This window comes from Carcharhinus amblyrhynchos, unplaced genomic scaffold, assembly GCF_965287045.1.
Source record: "Carcharhinus amblyrhynchos unplaced genomic scaffold, sCarAmb.v2.hapA scaffold_61, whole genome shotgun sequence".
Classification (NCBI taxonomy): domain Eukaryota; kingdom Metazoa; phylum Chordata; class Chondrichthyes; order Carcharhiniformes; family Carcharhinidae; genus Carcharhinus; species Carcharhinus amblyrhynchos.
Window position 1 is genome coordinate 1,136,554 of NW_027649801.1, and position 26,553 is coordinate 1,163,106.

General features: G+C 43.2%; 1 protein-coding gene across 2 annotated transcripts in view; it reads left to right on the top strand.

The window, feature by feature from the left end:
* The window catches only part of zfyve28 (zinc finger, FYVE domain containing 28), a 188,923-nt gene extending 166,855 nt beyond the window's left edge, over nt 1–22,068 (top strand). For both annotated transcript variants that reach the window (XM_080182526.1, XM_080182527.1), the window contains 4 exons: nt 2,572–2,676; nt 8,934–9,037; nt 12,844–12,963; nt 21,495–22,068. In XM_080182526.1, the coding sequence (XP_080038652.1) occupies nt 2,572–2,676; nt 8,934–9,037; nt 12,844–12,963; nt 21,495–21,551 (386 nt within the window). In that variant the 3' untranslated portion in view covers nt 21,552–22,068. The remainder of the gene's footprint in view (nt 1–2,571; nt 2,677–8,933; nt 9,038–12,843; nt 12,964–21,494) is intronic.
* Nucleotides 22,069–26,553: the final 4,485 nt, after the last annotated feature.

A 26,553-nucleotide genomic window follows, 5' to 3' on the forward strand; every position in this document is an offset into this window, starting at 1 on the left:
CCCATGGCTTCTATATCAATTGACTTATTACTATTTCTATGACTTCTTTATCAATTCAGTCTTGAACAAACCCATTTGTGCAACTCAACTGTCTTAATTCATGTAGCCATTGCAAAAGGACACATTTACTAGTGGAATTTCCACAGAGAGAAAGAATATCACTGTCTTCTGTACCTCTGTGTTATGGCATAAGGAGCCTCCCTCATCCAGTGGTCCAAAGAATGCTGAGGAAATCCTTGGCAGCAAGATAATGAATTGCAAGATAATAAGTAGTGGAGAATGCACTCTTTACCGCTGATCTCCAACTAGGCAATTGATGGAGGAAGTAGGCACCTGGATGATTAATTGTGTCGGTTCTCTTTTCCCAATAGTGAGGAGGAGAAAAGGAAAGGCTTGCATTCATGTAATGCCTTGTGATGTCCCAAAGTGCTTTACAACCAAGAAAATACTTTTTAAATAACTGAAAGTACTGGAAACTCAGCAGACCTCTGCCTGCATCTGTGGAGAGTTAACATTCCCGTTCTAGTCTAACTTCCTTTCAGAACTCCTACCAAAGTACTTTTTGTGTAGTCTTTGCTGTAAGAAATGTTTTTGATTTGATTTCTTATTGCCACATACAGTGAAAAGTATTGTTTCTTGCGTGCAATACAGACAAAGCATACCATTCATAGAGAAGGAAAGGAGAGTGCAGAATGCAGTATTACAATCATAGCTAGGGCATAGAAAAAGATCAACTTAATGTGAGGTAGGTACGTTCAAAAGTCTGATGGTTCCAGGGAAGAAGCTGTCCTTGGGTTGGTTAGTACATGTCCTCAGACTTTTGTATCTTTTTCCCAATGGATATGTGGGGTCCTTAAATATGTTGGCTGCTTTTCTGAGGCAACAGGAAGTGGTAGACAGTGTCAAAGGGTGGGAGGCTGGTTTGAATGATGGATTGGGCTTCATTCACAACCATTTGTAGCTTTTTGCAGTCTTGGACAGAGCAGGAGCCATACCAAACTGTGATATAACCAGAAAGGTTGCTTTCTGTGGTGTTTCTATAAAAGTTGGAGGAGTCATAGCAGACATGCCAAATTTCCTTAGTCTTTTGTGAAACTAGAGGCGTTGGTGGGTTTTCTTAACTATAGTGTTGGCATGGGGGGACCAGGCGAGGTTGCTGATGAAACTTGAAGCTATTTCTACGCCATCCTCATGATGTAAACAGGGGCATGTTCTCCACTATGCTTGCTGAAGTTGATGACCATCTCCTTCGTTTTGTTGACATTGAGGGAGAGGTTATTGTTATCACACCAGTTCACCAGATTCTCTATCTCATTCCTGTACTTTATCTCGTCATTGTTTGAAATCTGACCCCTATGGTGGTATCATCAGCAAACTTGAAAATTGAATTGGAGGGGAATTTGGCCACACGATCATAGGTGTATAAGGAAAACAGTAAAGGGCTGAGGACACAGCCTTGTGGGGCAGTGGTGTTGTGGATGATTGTGGAGGAGGTATTGTGGCCTATCTTTACCGACTGTGGTCTGTGGGTTAGGAAGTTCAGGATCCAGTCACAGAGGGAGGAGCCAAGCCCCGCTCCACGGAGTTGGAGATGAGTTTCGTAGGTATAATGGAGTTGAAGGCTGAGTATAGTTGATAAATAAGAAATGTGGAAGCCAATTTGAACCCAGCAAGATCCCATAAACAGCAACGTGATATTGAGCAGGTAATCTCCTTCTGTGATGTTGGTTGAATGATAAGTATTGGCCAGGACACAAGTGGAGACTCCCCAGCTCTTCAAAATGGTGTCACTAGGTTATCTTCATCCACCCAAGAGAGCAGACTAGGCTGCGGTTTGATTTTTCATCAGAAAGATGGCACTTCTGATAGTGCAGCACTTCCTCTGTGGTGCACTGGCATCTCAGTTTGTATCTCTGTGCTTGATTCCTGTAATGGAACATGAACCCAGAACCTTCTGACTCAGAATTCAACTGGGCCACAGCAAATACTGCATGCAATGTGTGAAACTTACAGGTCAAACAATGGAAAAATCTGAATCCCTGAGTAATAGGGAGAGCCTGACTAGATTGGGACAATTTTCACTGGAGCGTAGGAGGCTTAGGGGTGCTCTTATGGACGTCTATGAAATAATGAGAGGTACAGATATGGCAGAATGTCAACATCTTTTCCTGAAAGTAGAGGAGTCTAAAACTAGAGGGCATGGGTTTAAGGTGAGAGATACAAAAGGGCCAAAGGGCTACACAGAGGTTAGTGAGTATCTGGAACAAGCTGCCAGACGTAGTACTAAAGACAATTTTGTCTTTTAAAAAGCATTTAGACAGCTACATGGGTAAGATTGGTATAGAGAGATATGGGGCAAATGTGGGCAACTAGAACTAGATTAATGGTAAAAACTGGGCAGCATGGACAAGTTGGGCTGAAGGGCTTGTTTCCATGCTATAAACCTTTATGATTATGTGATTCAGTAAAGACCTGATCTGTTTTTGAGAATGTGACTTTAAAAGCCATTAATTGAGCTTCCAAGTGTAATTATGTGGGTTTGTTTCACTGCCACTGTCTTGTTTGTTTCAGGTGACCAGACATTAAGAAGCCCTGCACTAGAAGACTGTGCTTTATGTCGAGAAAGTGTTTCTTCCTCTGAACTTGCTGACAAGGCAAGAGATGAGGACCTTGAAGGTGAAGGTTTAAGCATTTCTTAATACAAAAGTTGGGAATGGATTAGCCTCCAAAAATCCCACTTTGTGTGAATAATATATTTTATAGAAATATACATAATTTTACTCTCCTATATGTTTCTGCAGTATGGAGAGCAATTGTTGATCTTTCCCAGTTTGTCCCTAAGCACAGTTTCTGATCTCACATCTGCTCCGGCAATGAATGCCAGTTCCCACTTGCTGCTTTGACCCTCATCTATGTCGCTTTTACTTTGCAGACTTGATTAATTCCAATGCTGTCCAGGCTGTCCTCCCCACCTTCCGACCCCTCTAAATTTGAGGTTAGGATATCAGTAGTTGATTTCGGATAAGATGCGCCAAACCCTGCTCACCCCTCACACCCTATGCTTGCTGACCTGCACTGTTCCTGGTCCAACATTGGCCTTGATCTTAAAATTCTCCCCCTGTACCCTGCTCTAGTGTACAGTGCTCTCAGCACTTTTTACTGTGTCAACTCTTGTGCACCCCTCGATTTCCTTCACTCCACTGTTGTTGGACATACACTAACCCCAAATGTCCCTCCGACATAACAGCCAGAACTCTTCAACCCAGCCCCGGCTGCTATTCTCCGGTCCTGCTGCAGTGAATGGAGTTTTGGCTGAGTGCCAAATTCCCCGTTTGCGCTGGTGGGGCGAATGAGATCGGAGAATTCTAGCCCAGGTATCCCCTTAAAGTCTAGAACAAGCTTTTGGTTCCTTGTCTTGGTACCTCCTTGTGACTCAGTGTCCAGTCTCATCTGATAACACTCAGTAGAGTGCATTCTGGCATTTTACTGGATTAAAAGTGTTAAGTAAATGCAAGCTGCTCAGTCTCCTCTGTTTCACTTGGTTAGGGTACCATTTAAATCCCCTGTGCTTTGGCAAATGGAAAACTTCTGTTTGTAACATTGGCTGAATTTTACATTGTGAAAGGAGGACTGCTTAGTCCAGTGGAATTTAATACATGGCGTGATGCCATTGGGTCACAAACCCAACTACATTATGCCAGTCTGCTACAATAATATGATGGTTTTGTGGGCTCTGAAATTGGCAGAACATCCACTGTGTTGATAATTAAGGGGTTTTTAAGCTGGTTAGTCCAATTAACTGCAATAATGCGTTCTGAAGCAATAAAGGGGAAGGTGAAGGTAAAGTCCCCATGGCTCAGATGACCATAGGCTGCTTTCCCCTTTGAGAGGGAGAGCTGACTGGTGGTGATTTAACCTGAGGATCACCACACCTCAGGCGAGGGGCAAGGTTGAGGTTATTCACGAATAACCTCAGCCAGTATGGGATTGACTTCACCATTCATGAGCCCCTCTTCCATCACTCTGTGATGTGCTTCCCCTGAGACAGCTTCCAGTTGGGAAGGTCCCCAATGCCTTTGGCATTAAATCACAGTGATGCTGAACTTCATCTCGGGGTCATTTCAGGTCACCTGTGGATTCCAGAGTGGGATCACTCAGCCTGCTGTGCTTCACTGCACAAAGATTTGGCTAGTTGCCCGTATTTCACTGTGCCCATGGGTTAATATATCTCGTTACAGACAACAATAATCAAATGGAAAAAGCCAAAGGCTTGCAGCCGAGGTTGAATTCCCAGGTTGCAAGGGGCCAATGATTGAACCTATGTAGCAATCAAGGCACCAACAGGGGGAGCCAGGAGAGTTTCTAAACCACTCAGACTATTCCATCGATGTACAGATGGTGTGTGACCAACAAACACACATCGTGCAGGTTTGTGCCAGGAACCTGGGAAGCAGCCATGACTTGTATGTCCTCGGGCAAGGATTTTCATGAAACCAAAAGAGAAAATGCTGGAAAATCTCAGCAGGTCTGGCAGATTCTGTAAGGAGAGAAAAGAGCTGATGTTTCGAGTCCAGATGACCCTTTGAAGGATTTTTATGGCCACAGATGCGTTGGATGAATGGCTGATTAGTGCTTGAGGTTATCCCCTCAAGTGGCTCGTGACTCCTGTTTGAAGTGTGAGCACAGAGCCTGAGAGCCAAGATGCAATGATCAGGCACCTTGAGGAGAACCCCTTTCAGAGGATAAGTCGAGGGAAGCAAAACCAGTCCTTTGAGGACTCTGAGGAAGAGGAAACTAAGAACAGGAGGACATGCAAGCCATTCTTGGGGAGGATGTTGACTGTGGGACACAAAGCTTTGGGCAATGTCAATCAGCCAGTGTCAAAATTCAGGATGCAAATAATCGCATAATCAAATGAGACTGTCTGTTGATTCCTTCTCCGTACGCAGAAGCACATTGCACAAATAAATGCAGCCAGGTAAAATGTGAAAAATACTATTCGTTTGTATACTTTGTGTTAACCTGTCAAATGATAAAGACAGGCATTGCATTCACATTTTCTTGATACTTTTCGTTGAGCAGTGGTGTGCTGCTACCCCCTTGCTGCCAGCTGTGATGGAAACAGGCTGCTAACTCCTACTGCCAGGGTGCAGAAAATTCACCCCATAGAGTATTAACTTGTTGCCTCAATAGCATGCTCAACTGGGATGTTAGAGTCAGGAGAGAGTTAATTAGAGCAACACTAATTTTTTCCTCTCGCCACCTGTCTGTAAATAGAAGGTTGTTTTGATTTGATTCCCATTTTGTAAGCGGTGATGCATTTCCTAACCCCTCAGTTCTATGTTCTATTAATAACCCCACAGTAAACTTGAGATATGTGCACACACTCAAAAACACAGGAAGGAGGGTTGCAGCCTCACCTCCCACACTCAGACCTAAATGACAGAGTTAGAGAAAAGAAGGATTTACATTAGCGAGACAAAGAAAAGAAATATTGCTTCACATGAGCTCTAGAATCAAAGTCCAATGAGGTTCTCATTGGAGCATTGGGCTGAAAACCAATGTTGGAAAATTCACTTTTCCAATGGTGTTCATTTTACACAGTGAGAGAGGCGTGCAGAGATGGATCAATCTTGTGGGGCAGTGGTAGAGAAGTTACAGCAGAATCAGTGGAGATCAGGGCAGATTTTCAGCTTGGGTCAGATCTCCCTTTCAGTGAGGCAGCCAGTGCGATGGTAAATAGGCTGAGCTTAGCAGATTGGCATGGTAATATTACTGGCCCTACAAGTCAGAGGCCCAATTCGCATGAATCCTGCAAAACTCTGGTGCGGCCACACTTGGAGTATTGCATCCAGTTCTGGTTGGCGCATTATAAGAAAGATGTGGAAGCATTGGAAAGGGTGCAGAGGAGATTTACCAGGATGTTGCCTGGTATGTTGGGAAGGTCTTATGAGGAAAGGCTGAGGGACTTAAGGTTGTTTTCGTTAGAGAGAAGAAGGTTAATTGAGACACACAAGATGATCGGAGGATTAGATAGGGTGGACAGTGAGAGCCTTTTTCTTTGGATGGTGATGGCTAACAAGAGGGGACATAGCTTTAAATTGAGGAGTGATAAATATAGAATGGATGTCAGAGGTAGGTTCTTTACTCAGAGGGTAGTAAGGGTATGGAATGCCCTGCCTGCAGCAGTTGTGGACTCGCTAACTTTAAGGGCATTCAAATGGTCAGTGGATAGGCATATGGATAACATTGGAATAGTTTAGGTTAAAGGGTCATTAGATTGGTTCCACTGGTCGGTGCAACATCGAGGGCCGAAGGGCCTGTACTGCGCTGTAATGTTCTATGTTCTAGTACTCCACACCCCCTTTGATAAGGGCTGTGCATCCCTTATCAGCGCCTCTGAGACTGTTGATTGTCGCAACCATTAAGAATTGAAGGAAGGTTGTGGGGCCTTTGTCTTGGTGGACATGCAGACTGGCCAGGCTGGGTTATGAAATGCAGATGGCCTTTGTATAATTTTCTTTGAATTTGGCCTGTGCAGTCCACAAAGTGTCATTAGTGGCTCCTCAGAGGAACGAGGTGCAAGTTTCCCTGATGCTACCAGCAAGTTTCTTTTTTTCAGGGATCACAGACAGGCATAGATTTAAACATCTTAAAGGTCGTTGTCCAGTTTTAATTTTTTCATAATAGTATTGAGCATATCTCTGTTTTTGAAAAAATATACAAGGTGAGGTCTTAGCCGCCTTATCGTAACTAAACTTCCACAAGAGGGTATCTTCAATTTCCACCTGAAACTAAATCAGGCTGTGAGGTAGCAGGAACTTCTTGAGTTCAATTTGGCAATTGAAGTTCAGAACCATGTCAGAGTGAATGGCAGACTTAGAAATCAGATAGCTGGGCCATTCAAGTCTATAGGTGTGGCACAGTGGTTAGCACTGCTGCCTCACGGTTCCAGGAACCTGTCTTCAATTCCGGCCTGGGACGTCTGTCTGTGTGGAGTTGGCACATTCTCTCCTTGTCTGTGAGAGTTTCCCCTGGGTGCTCTGGTTTCCTTCCACAGACGTGCAGGGTAAAGGGATTGGCCATGTAAAATTGACCCTAGTGTCAGGGGGAATTAGCAGGGTAAGTATGTGGGGCTGCAGGAATAGGGCCTGAGTGGGATTGTAGTCGGTGCAGACTCGATGAGTCATCATTCTATGATTCTAAATTGCTCCTTAGTGTCCCAAGATGTATAAATTAGGGGGATTAGCGGGTAAAAAAGTGGGGAAATGCGGATAGGGCAGGGGAGAGGGCCTGGGTGAGATGTTCTTTGGAGGGTCGGTACAGACTTAATGGGCCAAGTGGTCTCCTTCACCACTGTAGGGATTCTGGTTACCCCAGGGTGCTGTTGATTATTGGCCAGCATGGAGGTAGTGATGCAGTGGTACCGTCCCTGGACTAGTAATCCAGAGGCCCAGGGTGATGGCCTGGGGGCCTGGGTTTGTATCCCATCATGGCAGGTGGTGGAATTTAAATTCAATAAAATGTCTGGAATTAGTAGTTGTATGGTCATGGAACCATTGTCGACTGTCATAAAACCCAACTGGTTCACTAATGTCCTTTTAGAGGAGGAAATGTACTGGCCTAATGTGAAATGTAACTCCAGGCCCAGAACAATGTGGCTGATTCTTAAATGCCCTCTGAAAGGGCCTGGCAACCCACACAGTTGTACTCAGCCACTACCAAGAAAACAAGAAGGATTGAAACGGAACGGACCACCTGCATCTGAATATAGGAGTAAGTCCGAGGAAGGACATTCTTGAGAGAGTCCAGCGAAGGTTCACCAGACTAATTCCTGGAATGTCGGGACTGATATATGAAGAGAGGCTGGATCCACTGGGCTTGTACTCACTGGAATCTAGAAGAATGAGAGGAGATTTCCTAAAATCATGTAAAATCCTGATGGGACTGGACAGTCTAGGTACGGGAAGAATGTTCCTGATGTTGGGGAAGTGCAGAACTAGGGGTCACAGCCCAAGAATAAGGGGTAAGCCACTCAGTACTGAGATGAGAAAGAACTTCTTCACTCAGAGTTGGGAACCTGTGGAATTCTCACCCACAGAAAGCTTGTGGGGTCAGTTTGTTAGATGAATTCAGGAGGGAGCTGCACGTGGCCCTTGCGGCTAAAGGGATCAAGGGATATGGAGAGAAAGCGGGAGTGGGATACTGAAAGTGCATAATCAGCCATGATCATATTGAATGGTGGTGCAGGCTCGATGGGCTGAATGGCCTACTCCTGCACCTATTTTCTATGTTGCTATGACCTAGGCATGAGGAACAACAACAGCAAACCCAGCCCTGTTGACCCTGCAAAGTGCTTCTTAGAACATCAGGCAGTCTTGGGGCAAAATTGGGAGAGCTGTTTCACATACTAGTCAAGCAACAGCCTGACATAGTCATACTCACAGAACCATTCCTGGGTGTGCCCTGTCCCACTGGTAGGACAGAGTCAGCAGAGCTGGTGACACAATGGTACACAGTCAGGAGGGGGTTGTGCTGGGTGTCCTCAACGTCGACTCTGAATCCCATGAAGTCTGACTGCACCAGCTCAAACATGGGGAAGGAAACCTCCCGCAGATTATCACATCCTCTTCCTTCCCCACTGCCCCAGAAATCTTTGCTGTGGCCCAACCAGAGTTTTCTAAAGGTTCCTCGCATGCTTTCCTCTTTCATCTACTGTTAAACTGAGATATTCCAAAGGAGTTTGTATTGAGTGATGTCCCACATAATGAATTCTAAAATTAGATTAAGACATTGTTATGTGTATTTATAATCATTAGTGTTTATTTTGACCAGCAAGTAGTATTGTGAAGGGGGGGAAATGATTAATTCTGGTTACATGATTAAGCGGAAGATTATCCCGTTGCTGATGGACTCCTTCCTGTTTGTGGCAGATCCTCCAGAATGGGTACCAGATGAAGCTTGCAGTTACTGTACCGCATGCAAGGCACCATTCACTGTGATTCGAAGAAAGCATCATTGCAGAAGCTGTGGAAAGGTAATTGATGAAGCACTGAGCTTAACAAAAATGGAATGGATTTTCAGCCCCCAAATTAAATAGTACGTTTAATGATGAAATTCACCAACAGAACAATTCAATTTCTCTTGATCTATGCTCATGCCCTTATCCCTGGCAGTGCTACTGATTGGAGTTTGGAGAATAAGATGATAAACTGATGACATGACATAGCTTCAAAGTCCTATTGATTATGATTTTTGATGAGCAACCTCAAGATCTCAAAATCAGCTTTCATTATAATGTGAGGTGTGAATTTGAGCCCAATCAAACCAAGAATTTTTGGCCTAGCACCTGACGATTAGAGATTCTAGATTGGTTTAAAAACCCAACTGATTTACTAACGTTCTTCAAGAAAGGAATCCTAGTAATACTGCCCAGTCTCGCCTCCATGTGGATGACAGTCTCGTTCTACACTCGGGGAGACGATGGCCTAGTGATATTATCATTAGACTATTAATCCAGAAACTCAACTAATGTTCTGGGGACCTGCGTTCGAATCCCGCCACAACATTTGGTGGAATTTGAATTCAATAAAAAAATGTGGAATAAGATTCGATTGATGACCATGAAACCATTGTCGATTGTCGGAAAAACCCATCTGGTTCACTAACGTCCTTTAGGGAAGGAAATATGCCATATTTACCTGGTGACCCGATCTCGGCAATGTGGTTGACTCTCAACTGCCTTCCCAGCAACACCCAGGTCCCACAAATGAATAAAGCAAAACGCTGGTTCTTGATGTGCTCTGGGTAACCGGGGTGGATAGTCAATCCTGGCTTGCAATTGGCAGTGACATCTAACAATACAGTTTTAAATTGGAATTGTGAAGATCGTATAGTTTGGGCAGTGTGGAAGGAGGGAGTACAGTGATTTCTTCTGGCCAATCTTAACATTTTTAATATAGACAAACGCATAAAATGAAATACATAATGAATTTAATGGACTTAATATGATGATAAAATAAACTGGCAATGCCGAACGTAATCTGGTTAGAGTAGAACTACCCCTGGGAGCGCTGGTTGTTTCCACCTCAGTGCCCTAAGAGTAATGGGCCCGTGTCTCAAGAGTAATGGTTTAGAAAATTGCAATATGTTGGCCATAATTTTGAAAAGTTTTCTGGATTAGTAAGTTGCAAATCAGAGAGGCCCCAGATCCATCATTTTAATGTCAGTTGTGAGAAAATTACTCTGATCTGTTAGCCAGCAGCGAAGTGACAGAGTACTTGGACAATTATGAGCTGATCAGAGACAATTAGCATGGTTTACTGATGGATAGGTCATACTTGACTAATCTGGTGAAGAAAAGAGATCACTAACATAGTGGATAGCAGGAGGTGGTCCATGGCGGTGGTCCACGGATGCTGTCTATATGGGACTCGTAGGAAGCATTTGAGAACATTCTGCACGGGAGATAATTTACAAAAATTAAAATGGACAGAATTGGAGGTAGCCTTGTGACATGTGGTACATGGGATCACGCAGGATATAAAGCACAGAAAACAGGCCATTCTGGTGTTTATGTACCACTCAAACCTCCACCCATCTAAACCTACCAACATAACGATTCATTTCCTTCTCCTTCGTATCATATAGAATCGCTACTGTGCAGAAGCAGTCCAAAGAGCATCTTACCCAGGCCCGCCCACCCCCACCCCCTAACATGCTCTATCCCTGTAGTGCAGTGCATCTACCCTGGCTAATCCACCCAACCTGCACATCTTTGGACTGTGTGAGGAAACCCCCGGAGTGCCAGAAACCCATGCATTGAAAAATAGTCAGTCAAGGCTGGAATTGAACCTGGGTCCCTGACCCTGTGGGGCAGCAGTGCTAACCACTATATTACCATGCCGCCCTATGATTGTCTAGTTTTTCAATACTATCACTCCATCCATTCCCTGTGATAGTGAGATCTACATTCTCACCATCCTCTGGGTAAAGGAGCTTCTTTTCAATTACTTATTAGATTTCTTGGTGACTATCTCATATTAATGGTTTCCAGCTATTCTCTTCCCCTTGAGAGCAAACATTTTCTCTCACCACTCCATCAAAACCTCTTAGAATTTTGAAGGTATCCATTAGCTCAGAGAGAGAGGAGACCCAGCTGTGAATCTGGAGTCACATGTAGGTCAGACCAGGTGAGGATGGCAGATCTCTCACCTTCAAGGGCATTTGTGAACCAGTAGGGATTTTTTTACAACAATCAATGATAGTTTTGTGGTCACCATTACTGAGACAAGCTCTCAATTCCAGATCTTTACTAATTCATCAAATTTAAATTCATGTGGTGGGATTTGACCCCATGTCCTGAAAGATTTGCCCTGAGTTCTTGGATTTACTAGTCCATCACATTACCACTACTCTACGCCACCATCTCTCTTGTGTCTCATTATCTCCCCCAAAAGACTGAGAATGCTGGGTCATTTGCTGTTTTCCAGGCTGAGATTTAGCTTTCTGTTGGTTAAAGTTATTAAAGAGTGTGAAGCAAAGGCAACTAAAATATCAGTTTGGAATTGCAGACCAGCTATGGACTAATTGAACGGTGAAACAGGCATGAGGGACTGAATGGCCTAATGTTGTGTTTCTTGGTATGTCTGCACATGGAAGCGCAGTTCAAAACATTTGTAATTAACTAGCTGTTGAATGGTGATATCTTTCTAATTTGCTGGAAGAACGAACAAAGGAAATTTTCCCCCAGTGCTGTCAACACTCCAGCAAAACTGTTCCAATCTTCTTGCCTTCTAGCCTGAGTTGTGTCTTGGTGAAGTGTCAGGAACCCTACCATTACAGTCTCACTAGTCTGAACCTCAGGCAAAACTAAAGGCTGTAAATACAAGGTAATCAATAATGAGTTCAGGAGAAACTTCCTTAGCCAGACAGTAGTTAATTGTTGAACTTGCTACCATGGAGGGTAGCTGGGGTGACTGACATTTATTTGTTTATTCGATTTATTATTGTTACATGTATTAACATCCAGTGGAAAGTATTGTTTCTTGCACGCTGTAGAGACAAAACATACTGCTCATAGAGAAGGAAACAAGACAGTGCAGAATGTAGTGTTGCAGTCATAGCTAGGGTGTAGAGAAAGATCAATTTAATTCAAGGTAGGTCCATTCAGAAGTCTGACAGCAGCAGGAAAGAAGCTGTTCTTGAGTCAGATGGTACATGACCTCAGACTTTTGTATCTTTTTCCCAAAAGAAGAAGGTGAAAGAGAGAATGTGCGGGGAGTATGGGATCCTTAATTATGCTGGCTGCTTTGCTGAGGCATCGGGAAGTGTAGACAGAGTCAGTGGATGGGAGGCTGGTTTGCATGATGGATTGGGCCACATTCATGATCTTTTGTAGTTCCTTGCGGTCTTGGGCAGAGCAGGAGGCATACCAAGCTATGATACAACCAGAAAGAGTACTTTCTACAGTGCATCTGTAAAAGTTGGTGAGAGTCGTAGCTGACATGCCAAATTTCCTTAGTCTTCTGAGAAAGTAGAGGCGTTGGTGGGCTTTCTTAAGATTAAGATTAAAACGTAGATTGATTTAAGAGGAAGCTGTTTAATATTTGAGGGAGAAAGGAATAGATGAATATTCTAATGTGTAGATTGCCGGTGTGGCAAATAAATGTTGGTATAGACCTGTTGTGCCCAATGGCCTGATTCTGTACTATATATTCTGTGTATGAACTGTTTATGTCATGCCTTCACTTGAAAAATGCTATGGGAACCTCCAGAACTTGGCTATGGACCTTTGGTTTTCCCCCTAAGTTTATGAAGTTTAAATGCCTTTTCGTTTGACAGATCTTCTGCTCACGTTGCTCTTCTCATTCTGCTCCCTTACCTCGATATGGCCAGATGAAACCAGTCCGGGTCTGCACACACTGCTACATGTTCCACGTGACACCCTTCTACAGCGACAAAGCAAGTATTTGATAACTGCTGAGTGAGCTGCCGGATTCCGGCATGCATGGACTAGTTCAATACGATTGCAACTGACAGTTGGATGCCACCCGCTGGATGTGTTGGTGTTGGCATTGTTTATTTTTAGTTGCAATGGAAATTTGGATGAACTTTTCTTAGAGCCAATCAGGTAGTTCTGAAGCTGTAACTCCAAGTGGAAATTTTTGTACTGACCTTTTTAAATGCGTTTTGATAATGAGCTGCTAAAAGGAAGTACTGAGCTTCCATAGCTGTTCCGCTGTGGTATGGTCTTCCACAAGTTTGTATTGGAGCTTAAAAAAAATCCTGAAGTAAAGGAAGGCACTACAGGGGTGTGGGGAGTGGTGAGGGGGGCAGTGGGATCTGTCGGGAGACCTTGCGATACGAGACCTCCTCATGTTCCTACTGTGGTACACTGATAGTTCACGTATTAGCGATTAAAGCAATTACTGCGGATGCTGGAATCTGAAACCAAAAAAGAAAACGCTGGAAAATCTCAGCCGGCCTGGCAGTATCTGTAAGGAGAGAAAAGAGCTGACGTTTCCAGTCCAGACAACCTTTGCCAAAAGGGTCATCTGGACTCAAAACATCAGCTCTTTTATCTCCTTACAGATGCTGCCACACCTGCTGAGATTTTCCAGCATTTTCTCTTTTGGTCATGTATTTGTGATGCTCATCTAATCACAGCAGCAGTGTTCCAGATCTTTGGCGATCAGGACAGATTCTTTGGAAATTCTATCTGTGTTGCTTAAGCAGATTCAATGCAATCATCTATTGGAACAGCAGCAATGCCGTGGTTAAAATTGCTTTCAGCAGAAGCCTCACAATTTGAATGTTAAGTGATGCAGGATCTGTATCGTTTTCGTTCGACATTTCGACATTCCCGTTACATTTTTACAGTCAATTTGGATCTCTCTTAGTTTTGAGGAGCAAGTGTTGGCATTTTCTCCTGTGTGGTGGGCTGGTACAGCATGGCAATGAATAGATGCCCACACCGCAAAGTTCTCGATCTCAGCTGTGCTGTTTTGGAAACATTGAACATCAACAGATACCACCCCACTGATAGAGTGGTTAGAGGCGTGGGCGAGCTTTAAGTTTGTCAATGGCAACTGCTGCACACAACTTGGATAAAGGAGAGAAACATGTGTCAGTATAATTGAAGAGTTTGGAATTACATTAATGAGTTATAGATGTTGAGTAGCTGCTTCTGTGTGGCTGTAGTATTTAAATATATAATTGATACACAGTTCAGATGCACAATTAATGGTTAACTTGACATCATCTGGGACCTTTACATATATAACCATTTGCAGAATGTGCAGCTTTTTTCTTTCAGAGAAAAGTACTAAGATCACCTATGAGACCCATACTACGAGAGTGACTCAACACTAACAGCCTAAAGTGTGGTGACAACCATTTTGTCTTTGTTAGTTAAAAATTGATCAACTTCCCTCTTCCCACACCCAAAGTGTTCTTTCCATTGCCCCCGAAGATGTTTTCTCTTGGCCAAGTGCCATTCCATGGTCATTGATTCAGTAATTCACCCATGTCACTATTCATTTAAGCTGGTGCTACGTCTATACATGGATGGCATCACAATTCCACTTTGACTGTTTTCCACCAAAATTTACAAGAAGAGTTTCCTTTCCCCCTCTTCCACAACCTACAGTTGAAAGAACAATTGTTGCATTCCTACTGTGGCTGCTGCAGGCAAATTCAGCATAAGCCTTGGAATTTCTGCCCTGCGTGGTTCAACAGTACTCTGGGCAGTGCCTTTGTCTATTAGGCTATTTAGGAGCCTCTAGTCTGGGTGGTCAATCTTGTTCCATGTACTTCATATCAAATTACCACCTTCATATCTAACTCTATTTTTTTATGTGTACTGTAATTTCTGTTGCAAAAATAAGCAAAGTGGTTGACAGAAAAGTGACATTGACTTTAGAACAGCCAAAGAACCTTGTAGGAGCTAATTACAATACAGTAAACAGTGATTAGTTTTAGTTTTGATTGAGAGTGCTGTATCAATTCAGCAAATGAAGGCTAAAGTAATTAGAGTGGAAAACTGGCAGCCATAATGTTGGAAGTTAAAGACATGTTTGTCAGAAAAATGGTTAGTGCAATACAGTCAGTATATCCTGAAATACTAATGGTATTTCAGGATTTTAATCTCTGAAAGTTGCCTCAACTCCTTTTTACAAACATGTCTGTATGGTCTTGGCTTCATTTAGAACAAAAGTGGCACTTGGAGAGAGAATTTTCAGACACACTTCCCACAGAATTGTTGGAGTTCTAACATTTATCACCGTGAAATAACTGAAAATGGCCATTTTCCTCCCCACCCTTTTAAACTAAAAGCTTCAAGTATATTATCCCAAAGTAAATGTTAACACATTTCCAACCTTTCAGCTATGTTTACATGCAGTTTGCTAGCAATGTAAAAGCATCTATTCTTCAGGAGTGCAGGACATTCTGTTTGTTGTGTTGTGTGGTTTAGCAATGGGAGTTTGAAAATCTGATTGCCAATCTTTGTCCTCTTTTCCACTCTCCTCATTTTCCTTCTCTGCATGCTCCAAGAGAAACAGCACAGATTAGTATGTTATATGTAAATATTTTTGTCTCTTCTGCCACAACCTTTCCACACTCATCAGTTTCCATCAATTAATCTACAATAGACCTAGTCATGAGGTGAGGAAAACCCCTTGGTGGGAGACTTTTGTGAATCAAAGGCTATGTGTTTGTGAAGAATATCAGTGTGAGATCTTCTCCAGTTGATGTTAAAACTTCAGCTGAATGTGGTTCACCCCGTTCTTCCATTGCCTCATCAAGGGTTCCACCTCCTGTTCACCTGGCTGGGGTAATCATGGAGACAAGCCAATAGTCTGAACGATCCAACCTATCTCTGATGCTTGCATTCCTCAAGTCGGGTGACTGGGATATGGGCTAATTCCGGATACAAACAAGTAGTCTCATCACTTCCATTGCGGCATCAACCAATCCCACTATTCCTGCTTTGTGTTTTAGCAACGTAATTAACTTCACTGAAATGCAGGTGATCGTGACATTGGTCTGAATTAGATCCCATAATTGTGTTGGATCTGGAGGGCCAGATGCTGCTGAACTTATTTCTGTAAACAATCTCCTTGAATTATTGCTGTAGATATAAATTGGTAACAGTGGGTTTGCCTGCTGGCAGCTGATATAACTGCAATTTGGGAACCTCAATTGTTTCCAATACTTTGGAGATCAATAAACCAATTTTGGCAGTGGTGAATTAACAACAGCAAAGTATGGAGCACGTCATCACCATCCGATATATTCAGCAACACAGTAGAAGCTGTGTGCAGTATGTGGTTTCTCAATTCTAAAAGCCTGCCCCATTGAAACCCATATTGATAAAACCATTTGCTGCCTAATATTCAAAATCACTCTTTAAACTAGTCACGTTGCTGTGTAACGGGGAGGTTCTGCAGAAGTAGTGTTGGCCTGCTGCTTGCCAAGAAGTTGGGACACATCACACGGTGCTGTCTGATTATTGCCTTTGGTCCCTCTGGAAGCTGGGACACAGCGATTTCCTGTTCTCTGCTCATTCATCACACTTTGGAACAGCTTTTTTAGAACTCTTCCATGTTGCACAGATGCACTTTCTCAACCCCCACTCCCACCCCTATTGGGGTTGAAGTTTCGCTGGGCCACTGTTCTTTATTGTCTGTCCCCAAACCCAGCGTTGCTTCATGAATTGAGAAATTCATTGCTTCAGTTTTTAATTGGAGAATTTATTTCTCAGAGTGTTGGTAGTCAGGAATTCCCCTCCCCAGGGAGCAGTGGAGGCTGGGCCATTAATTCAAGGCCAAGTTAGATAGGCTTTTGATGGACAAGGGAATCAAGAGGAGGTGAGGGGGTGTGGGTGGGGGGAGGGCAGACAGAAAGGTGGAGTTGAGACCAGAACCAAGTCCGCCGTGATCTTATTGAATAGCAGATTCGGCTCGAAGGGCCAAATGGCCTACTCCAATCTATAGCTTTGTCGCTTGATGTTGTTGGCAGAGGTTAATTTGGGCCATTTCCTAAGTTACTGAACTGTGCTTCCGACTTATTCAAATACTTGAAAAACAAAGAAACAAATCTGGGTCGAGTACGATATCTGGCAAAGGCTTTGCATCATTTGCTAATTATTCTAATCTGAATATAATTTAAATGCAAATTTTGACTGCTCGTTGTATCTGAGCATTCCAGAGTTGGTTCTGTGTATCAAATAAGTGGTTTTAATTTTAAACGGTACCATTGATCTGATTGTATCTTCAATACCATTTCCTGTCTACTCCCTGAGATACTTGTCGAAAAAGGGATTCGATCTGAGTTGACCTTAAAAACACTCGATGCCTCTGCCTCCACCACTCTGGGGAAGTGTGTTCCACAAAGTGACAACCATCTGAGGGAAAATATTTCTCCTCATCTTCAATAGGAGACCCCCTACTCTTAAACTGTATCCCCGGTTCCAGTTTCTCCCTCAAGGGGAAACATCCTCTCATCATTCCCACTGTCAAGTTCCCTTGGATGTATCACCCCTCATTGTTTTTCTTTAAAGGTTCTCCTTCTGCATCCCAAATCGTCTACTTCTCCTCAATCTGTTGTGCTGGTGTTGTCCACCATAAATCACTGATTGGGTGAGGCTGTTGAAACACTGGGCTGAATTTTTTACTACCCAGCTGGTAGCCTGAGTCAAGAAATTCTTGAGCTGCCAGAACCACCTTGGTGAATATTGTGCCAAATTGTGCAATTTCTGTCACTCCAGGGGAATGTGTGCAGGATAGGGTCCAGCCCACTCACCCCAGAAGTGGAGGGGGGTGGGGAGAGTTCGAAGACCAGCCTCAGGTCTCCAGGACTTCATCCCAGTTGTTTTACAAGTTGTAGGCCTTCTAGCCCTCATTTCACCCAAGCCCCATGGTGCCTCATACCATAAATGCTAACCCCTTTTTACACTCCATGCTACCTCCATAGACATTCGCATAGTATCCATCCTGGGTAAACCTCAGGAACCTTGTGGTGATGAAAGAAATAAAAGTTCTAATAATCTAATACAGCTCTCACTCTTGCATACTTGATGGGGAGTCAGTTAGCTCAGTTGACTGGACAACTGGTTTGTGATGTTGAATGATGCCAGCAGTGCAGGTTCAATTCCCCTACCAGCTGAAGTTGTTCACGAGGGCCTGTCTTCTCAACCCTGCCCCTCACCTGAACTGTGGTGATCCTGAAATTAAAATCACCACCAGCTGCCTATGGTCATCTGGGACTATGGCGATTGTACCTTTTACCTTTACTTGATGGTGAAAAGAACTCCCACTTATAAAACCCATTCTAAGCTTTTAAATCTTCTTCCGTGGTTAATTTTGTATAAAAACAAACTTTTAGACTCCGCACCAAAGATAGCTAATCCTTTAACCAACCCTTTAAATTGTCAATCAGTCCGTGAACTTTGAATTCCCTGCTGTGATGAATTTGGTTTTTGAAATTCAGCCAAACATTCATGTTGACAATGCTAGCTCCAAGGAAATTGTCAATGAAGAGCTCTATTGAATCTACATGAAGAGATGCTAATTTTGTTCTAACATGCACATGTCAATCAAAGCCGGGATTTTTAACTCTAATGGACAGTTACAGCCTGTTTTTTTGTTAAAGTACAAAGAATGGGGAGCTTCAAAAATAAACTTAAGACAATGAGAGTTATACAGGCCTTATCCACCCTTTAAAAGAATGTTTGTGTCTAACCCATCAATTTGTGATGTCCACACTGCATTAAAGTCCTTGCAAAGAGGCAAATGGGGTCTATCTGAACTCGGCATTGCTGAGTTTGGGTACTCCAGCTTTGTGAATCATTCCTTGTCCTCTTTCCCCCCCTGACATAGATTGAATGTGGGAAATAGGCTGGGAATGTAAATCCATTTTTAGAAGTGCACAGAGTTTCCTGGCTCTGTGAAAAATCTGGATCACTCTTCTAGAAATTTTAGTAAAATGTGCCTTATTATAAATTACAGGTAAATGGACTTGCAAACAAACCATTTACCGGCGTGCAATGCAAAACTTTGCATTCTTTTGTCTGCACTAATATTTGAAATACTGTCGCAAATTTATTCAACACTGCACATCGTGCTGTAGCTTCTTGGTTTTTGCAAGCGATACTTTGACACCTTCAGTGATTGCTGAGGGTGTTGATTCATGTAACAAAATGTGTTAGACCTTCCCTTAGCAGCAGCCCCCATCCTGCACTGGCGCACATGCACTCATACTTGCCTGGGACTTACCACCTTCCTCCTTCATCTATGTCCAGACCTACTCCACGCACCTCACCACCCCCCCCGCCCCCCCCATCCTGTCTAAACATAGTCAGCACCTCCCCCATCCTTTCTCCATCCAGTCCTGGTCTCTGCGCTCTGTGCACAGCCTGGGCAGATGCTGCCTCACTGATCACAGAATTTGTCTGGAGCAGTCAGCTTGCAATAAACTGTCTTTATTTTGTCTTCATCAATTTTAACTCATCGCTTCCTCATTGAAATTTTGTTTATGCTGCTGATTAATCACAGGGTTTCTGTTTATTCGACCAGTTGTATTGACTGCGATGACAGACACTGTCTCTGTATAATGTTGCTGGTGTTACCATCCATGGTGTTTAAGTCAAGCATTTGAACACGTTTGTGCATCATTTTAACAGCTAATCAATAAACAGTAATCGAGGAAGCATCGTAAATACACTGACACCATCTGCTACTAATTTATTAATTAATGCATAAAAATTGTTAAAGTTCATTTAGCACAAGCAGTGTGATTGAGTATATCGAGATTGTGTGTCCATGGCTGCTTGCTTTTTTATCTAATCAAAATGAATAACAGTAACCAGCCGTGACTGTTGCATTTGACACTCCTGCATTTAGCCAAGTGCTTCAATATTGAAATTGGTTGGAGACTTGAGTCCAAAGAAATTTATCCAAACACGCCGCTAGGTTTTGAGTGTCAGGCAGTCCATTTAGTAATCCTGGAGGTTAGTTCCTGATGAAAACGCTCGTGTCTCTGGAGCACTCTGCATATTGAAAAACATTCCTACACAGCCCTGTTCAGTTCTATTCAGGGCATAGACAACAGCTGCACTGTGCCACTAACTTTAGTTCATCTCAAAAAATAAAACAAAGACTGAAATTGTCATTCAGAGCCTTTTGCAGAGGGTGAAGAGTTTGAAGCTGAACTTTGTGGTGGTATTTGTCTTCCCCACATGCTGGATATTGGGAACAGCTTATTTAATAATTAGCATTAAGCTAAACGTGAGTGCGGCCTACATTTCCATGGTGGTTCCAGCTGCTAGGTAGCATTGTGAATGGGACCATTACGTAAGAATAAACACAGTTGTGTTTGTTATAGCAGCAGTGCCACAGGACATCATCGTAACATTATTCCTCAATCTATCCTGTTGCTAGCTCTGCCCTCCTTCCATTTTGTTGATATTTTCCTCTTTATATTCATATTTTCTTCAAATAATTATCCAATTCCATTTTTATCTTTTTGATTCTGTTTTAAATAGTAGTATTTGCCTGATACTTATTTATGGTAAAGCATTCCATACTTTGACTTGCTGTATGCAAACCATTCTTTTAACCTGTGGGATGGCCCTCGGCCGTTGCAATTAATTTGCAAACCAGTGGGAACATTCTCACTCTGACACCTCTTAAAAATAATTTGGAAGTCTCAAGGAGCTTTCCCCATGACTTTCTCTATTCTGCTGAGAAACACACCAGCTTTTTGAGCTTTTCTGCTTGATATTCTCACTGTCGCTTATGGATCTAATGAACGTGCTAATGGTTCTAATGTCCATCTGTAATAAAAATTCGCATCGCTGTCACTTCCTCTGGCTCAGTTGAATTTCAGATTTAATGCTGCCATTGCCTGCTGCAGTGGAGAAGGCTCTGAAACTTGAAGTCTCACACAGGCTTTCAGATGCCTCACCTAAAGTCAGACGTGCTGCAGTTGCCCAAGCTTTCGTTCCAAATGCGAAGAAGGATATGATATGTCAACAGAGAACAGATTGGAAGGATCCCTGCCAAACACAATTAACTGACTTCCCTGCGAAGTGCAGGAGGGGATTTGGACGTGTGTGAATTAATTAATTCTGCCCTTTCTTCAAGGGGGCTAACCACCGGAATGCACACTGCTTTCTGTTGACACTTAGCTGCAGTACTTGCCAATGCTAATCTTCCCTTCACGCTACCCTGCTGCTTTCTGCCCTCTGTCCAGGCTATCGCTGTTTTTCTGGTCACAATCTATTGCAAATGTTCCAGTTCCCCAGCTCATTCCGAGACCTCCCAAAGTGGGCAAAGGGTTTTCCAGTCTCTGCGAATGTGTCATTGCAACAGTAAAGATCTGAGCTGCCAGTTGATGAAACAAAAGGTGTCTTGACCTGTGTGAGACACGGCTGCAATGTGTTGTGGCTGCAACATGTGCTGATTTTTTTGTGTGTGCACCTTTCCAATCAGAATGAAACAGGCGGTGATACTTCAGCTAAGCTGTCCTCTCTCTGGAATGCCATATGAACAAAATACAATATTCTTGCTTAAATTACCAGCAATGCTCATCTACCTGTTACTTAGGCGATGGTGGATCAGATGGACCAGCAGAAGTTTGGACTAGTGGCTAATTTAATGCTTCAGAAAAGCCATTGATTGACCACACATTGATGCTATGTGAATTGAGCTTCTATTCTCAGGCTTCACTTGAATACATTGCAATGCATTTTTACTTTTTAGAGAAAAAAAATATTGAAAAGAGCTTTTTCTAAAAAAAAGTACAGTAACTTTGATTATAAAATGCACAAGGTTCGGTTTTCTCTGTATAACTTGAATTGTATTTAATGGATTGTAAACTATTTATTCAAGGCTTTCCCTGGTCTCATTTTGTAAATGCTAATACTGAGATTCACTGAATTAGAATGCTGTATGATGACATATAACTGAGATCTTAAATACAGTAGTTTCATATCTGGTCCAAATTAAATAAAATCTAAAGGACTTTGATGAAAAGCACAATAAATTGTACAGTTTTAATGAATTATTACCACTGGTAAATTGCAGGAGTTAGACTCCAGTGATTAAATAAAATAGTTGACATTTTAGTTGGGTGATTTCAGACTTTTGAGTAGATTTCAGGCGCAGTTATGACTTTCCAGGTCCTTATTGAGTCCTTCCTGTCAAATCAAAACAATCAAATAAAGTTGAAGCCTGGGTATTTTTGAATCAGACAAGCTGCTGAAGTCTGCACGGTCACGTGGACTTGAGTTCAACTGAAAACCTATCCAGGAGGCCAAGAAACAAGTTTCTGTCCTCCAGGGACCAGTGTTCGAACCAGGCTATGGAAATAGTGATTAAAAGATCACATCTCTGTAATGGCTGCTGAGGGGAATGAAAGGCATCCATGTAATCTAAACAAGGTCCCCAGTTAATGGTGCGATATTAGCTTCAATTAGGAAGCTTGCTGGAGCTAAAAGGAAGTGTCACCTGGTGCGACGATGGATTCTCGGCTGAGGTCGGGGATGTCTGAAATGCTAAGTTTCACCCTTGGCTTAGTTTTTTTAACTGAGGTTGGGTAATGAAAGATAAGAAAGCAAAAGCCATCCTGTGCTCTAATGCAGCCCACTAAGGGATTTACAATTAAAGCATTACGATTTAAAGAACTTGCATTTATCTGGAGCCTTTCATAGCCTCAGGACATCTCAAAGCCCGTGAGAAGCAGTGAATTATTTTGTTTGAAGTGGAATCATTTTTGGAACGTAGGAAATGGGTGAAAACCTGGGAAATTCCTTACTTTTTCGCAGACAGCTCAACACCTCTCTTACCCGTGGGCCATGATTAAAGGCACTTAGATCAAGTGCACACCAGATGTGTGTTCTTTGCGTTCAGACAGCAAAAGACCATTATTTATATACACATCAGATTATTCATAGCTCAAGCCTGTTGCATTATTCTGTTAAATCACAGCTGATCTGTATTTATCTGATTTTTTTTTCCCCCATATCCCTTAATATCCTTTGCTATATAGTGAAATTGTTAAGTTTTTTGTGTTCAATAAACCCTCAACAACTTCTTGCAGGAGAGATCATGACAACACTGAATGATATCACGACTGAAATCATTCCTGGATAACCTGCTGTTCGGGCGGTACAGTGGTTAGCACTGCTGCCTCATAACGCCAGGGTCCCAGGTTCGATTCCCAGTTTGGCACATAATCTGTGTGGAGTTTGCCCGTTCTCTGTTTGCATGGGTTTCCTCCGGATACTCTGGTTTCCTCCCACAATCCAAAGGTGTGTGGATAATGTGGATTGGCCATGCTAAATTGCCCCTTAATGTCCCAGGATGTGTAGGTTAGAGGGATTAGGGGGTAAATATGTGGGGTTGTGGGGATAGGACCCGGGTGGGATTGGTGGTGCAGACTTGATGGGCCGAATGGTCTCGTTCTCCACTGTGGGGTTCTATAACTCTTAATTTTTACTCTAATTTTTAAGATTCATCTCATACTCTTCATTCAATCCATTTTCCAAACATCCATCGGTGAATGTAACATCTTGTAGTTCTGTAGCGTCCATAATTTGGATTATTGAACATCCTGTTTGTAAAGAAATTGTATTCCATCTGTGCATTCACCTTTTCTGACCTGCAACCTCTGCACCTCGCACACCCTATCCTCATGCACTTGTGACTAGGAGCTTAGAGAAGCGAGGGAGGCAGGCCACTGATCTGTCAAACCTGACCCAGGCTATCATGGGGCAACCTCTACATATCCAGCTATACATCCATTCATTACCTGGGTAGCAACAGGAGCCAGGACTTGGTCAAGAGTTGTCTGCAGCTGGAGCAGGTACACTGTTACCATCTTTGTGTTATACAGGGTATACATAACTCCTGAATATTTTACAAGCTGTCTGACTGAACTTCGCTGCAGTACTGAGGCCTTGCTACTTTGCTTCGAGTCACATTTTTGTCTGAGATGTTAATTTACTAATCCAGATGGAAATGAAACATCCCACATCTGAAGCTATATGCTTCAGATCAAACTGTTAGACCCAGCTTGTATTTATGTTATACACAATTCTCCTCCCACCCCATTTTGTTAACACATCCTTCAATTTGTTTCTCCCTCATGCTTACCCTTAAATCCATTTGCATTGTTCTGTCTGAGGCCCAAACACTTCAGCAATGATTTTCCATCGTAAGATCAGAAGTGAACATGTTCATTGATGATCGCCGTGTACAGTGTCATTCACGACTCCTTAGATGTTGAAGCAGTCTGTGCTCATATACAGCAAAACCTGGACAACATTCAAGCTTGGGCTGACGTGTAGAACATAGAACATTACAGCGCAGAACAGGCCCTTCGGCCCACGATGTTGCGCCGACCAGCTTTTTAAAAAAAAACACTAACCCACTAATCTAAACCAATCCCATTTCGTCCATAAACCTATCCACAGATCTCTTAAACGCCCCCAAACTAGGCGCATTTACAACTGCAGCTGGCAGGGCATTCCAGTCCCTCACCACCCTCTGGGTAAAGAACCTACCCCTGACATCAGTCCTATAACTACCCCAGGCAATGTGTGCCAGGCAATGACCATCTCCAACAAGACAATTCAAGCATCTTCCCTTAACATTCAATGGCATTACCAGCATTGAATTCCCTCACCATCAACATCCTGAGGATTACCGTTTAACTTTCTGAAAGATCTCTCTATTTTTGGTTGCACTACAGCACCACGCTCCTGATATCCGGGCACCTGGTGTGGAGAAGGTGGGAAGCGAGGGGAGCTTCCTCGTGAACCTGCTACTTGGCCTAGCCAAGCTGGACATTAAGGGGGCCATCTATCCTGTATGCCTGCTCTTCCTCTGCGGATGTATTCACCGCTGGGTGTCCCTGGGATGGGAGGAAGTGGTGTCTGCCGAAGCCATCAAACCTTCCATGCTCGGTGTACAGTATAGGGATTGGAGTACGTTATCAATTCTTTTAATCACACTTTGTTTTGATGTTTTAAATTTATTTTGAGATTCGGTTCTCTTTGACTTTTTTTATGTATTCGTGGGACATGGGCACCGCTGGCTGGCCAGCATTTATTACCCGTCCCTAGTTCCCAAGGGCAGTTGAGCTTAAGCCACATTGCTGTGGCTCAGGACTTACATGTAGGCCAGACCAGGTAAGGATGGCAGATTTCCTTCCCTATAGGACATTAGTGAGCCAGATGGGTTTTTCTGACAATCGACAACACTTTAAGTTTATTAGTGTCACAAGTAGGCTTACGTTAACATTGCAATGAAGTTAAAACAGAAAATGATGGAAAATCTCAACAGGTCTGACAGCATCTGTGGAGAGAGCATAGAGCCAACGTTTCGAGTCTGGATGACCCTTTGTCAGAGCTAAGAAAATCAGAAGAGATTTATACTATGAGGGTGGGGGCTGTAATTGAACAAAGGGAAGTGAAATGGAATGAAGAAGGGTGAGAAAGACGGTGAAAGTGTCCATTAAGTGATCAGAATGTGTGAATGGCCAAATAGAGGTACAAAGAGATCAGGAGTGGCCCTGAAAGGGGGAGAGGGTTTATGGGCAAGATGGAGAGTGAGCATGGAAAAATGGAAATGAGAAAGAAGGATGATAAAAATGGATGAATGAGATGAAACAAAAGGAAATAAATAGAAATGGAGTGAGGTGGAGAGAGTTCATCCTTTGAAGTTGTTGAACTCAATGTTCAGTCCGGAAAGCTGTAAAGTGCCCGATTGGAAGGTGAGGTGCTGTTCCTCCAGTTTAGTTGGGGTTCACTAGAACATTGCAAAAGGCTAAGAACGGACAGGTGGACAGGAGAGCAGGGTGGCGTGTTGAAGTGGCAAGCAACAGGAACATCTGGGTCCTGCTTGCTGATGGACTGAAGATGTTCAGCAAAGCAGTCGCCCAGTCTGCATTTGGTCGCTTCAATGTAGAGTAGACCGATTGGGAGCAGCGAATGCAGTAGACCAGATTGATGGAGGTGCATGTGAAGCACTGCTTCACCTGAAAGGGGTGTTTAGGACCTGGGATGGTGAGCGGGGAGGAGGTAATGGGGCAGGTGTTACACCTTCTACGATTGCATGGGAAGGTGCCGTGGGCAGCGGCTGAGGTGTTGGGTGTGATAAGGGAGTGGACCACTGTGACCCAGAAAGACCGGTCCCTGCAGAATGCTGACAAGGGAGAGTGAGGGGAGGATGTGTTGAGTGGTGGTATCATACTGAATTGGCAGAAGGATGATCCTTTGAATGTGAAAGCTGGTGGGGTGAGAAGTGAGGATAAAGGGGAACCTATCCTGGTTCTGGGAGGGAGAGGGTAAGAGCAATGGCAGGAGGTATGGGTCAGACACAGTTGAGAGCCCTGTCAACAACAGTGGGTGAAAAACCACGATTAGGGAAGAAGGAAGACATGTCAGCAGCACCATTTTGGAAAGTGGCATCATCAGAACAGATGTGGTGGAAGCAAAGGAACTGAGAGAGGGGATCCTTACAAGATGTGGGGTGTAAAGAGTTGTAG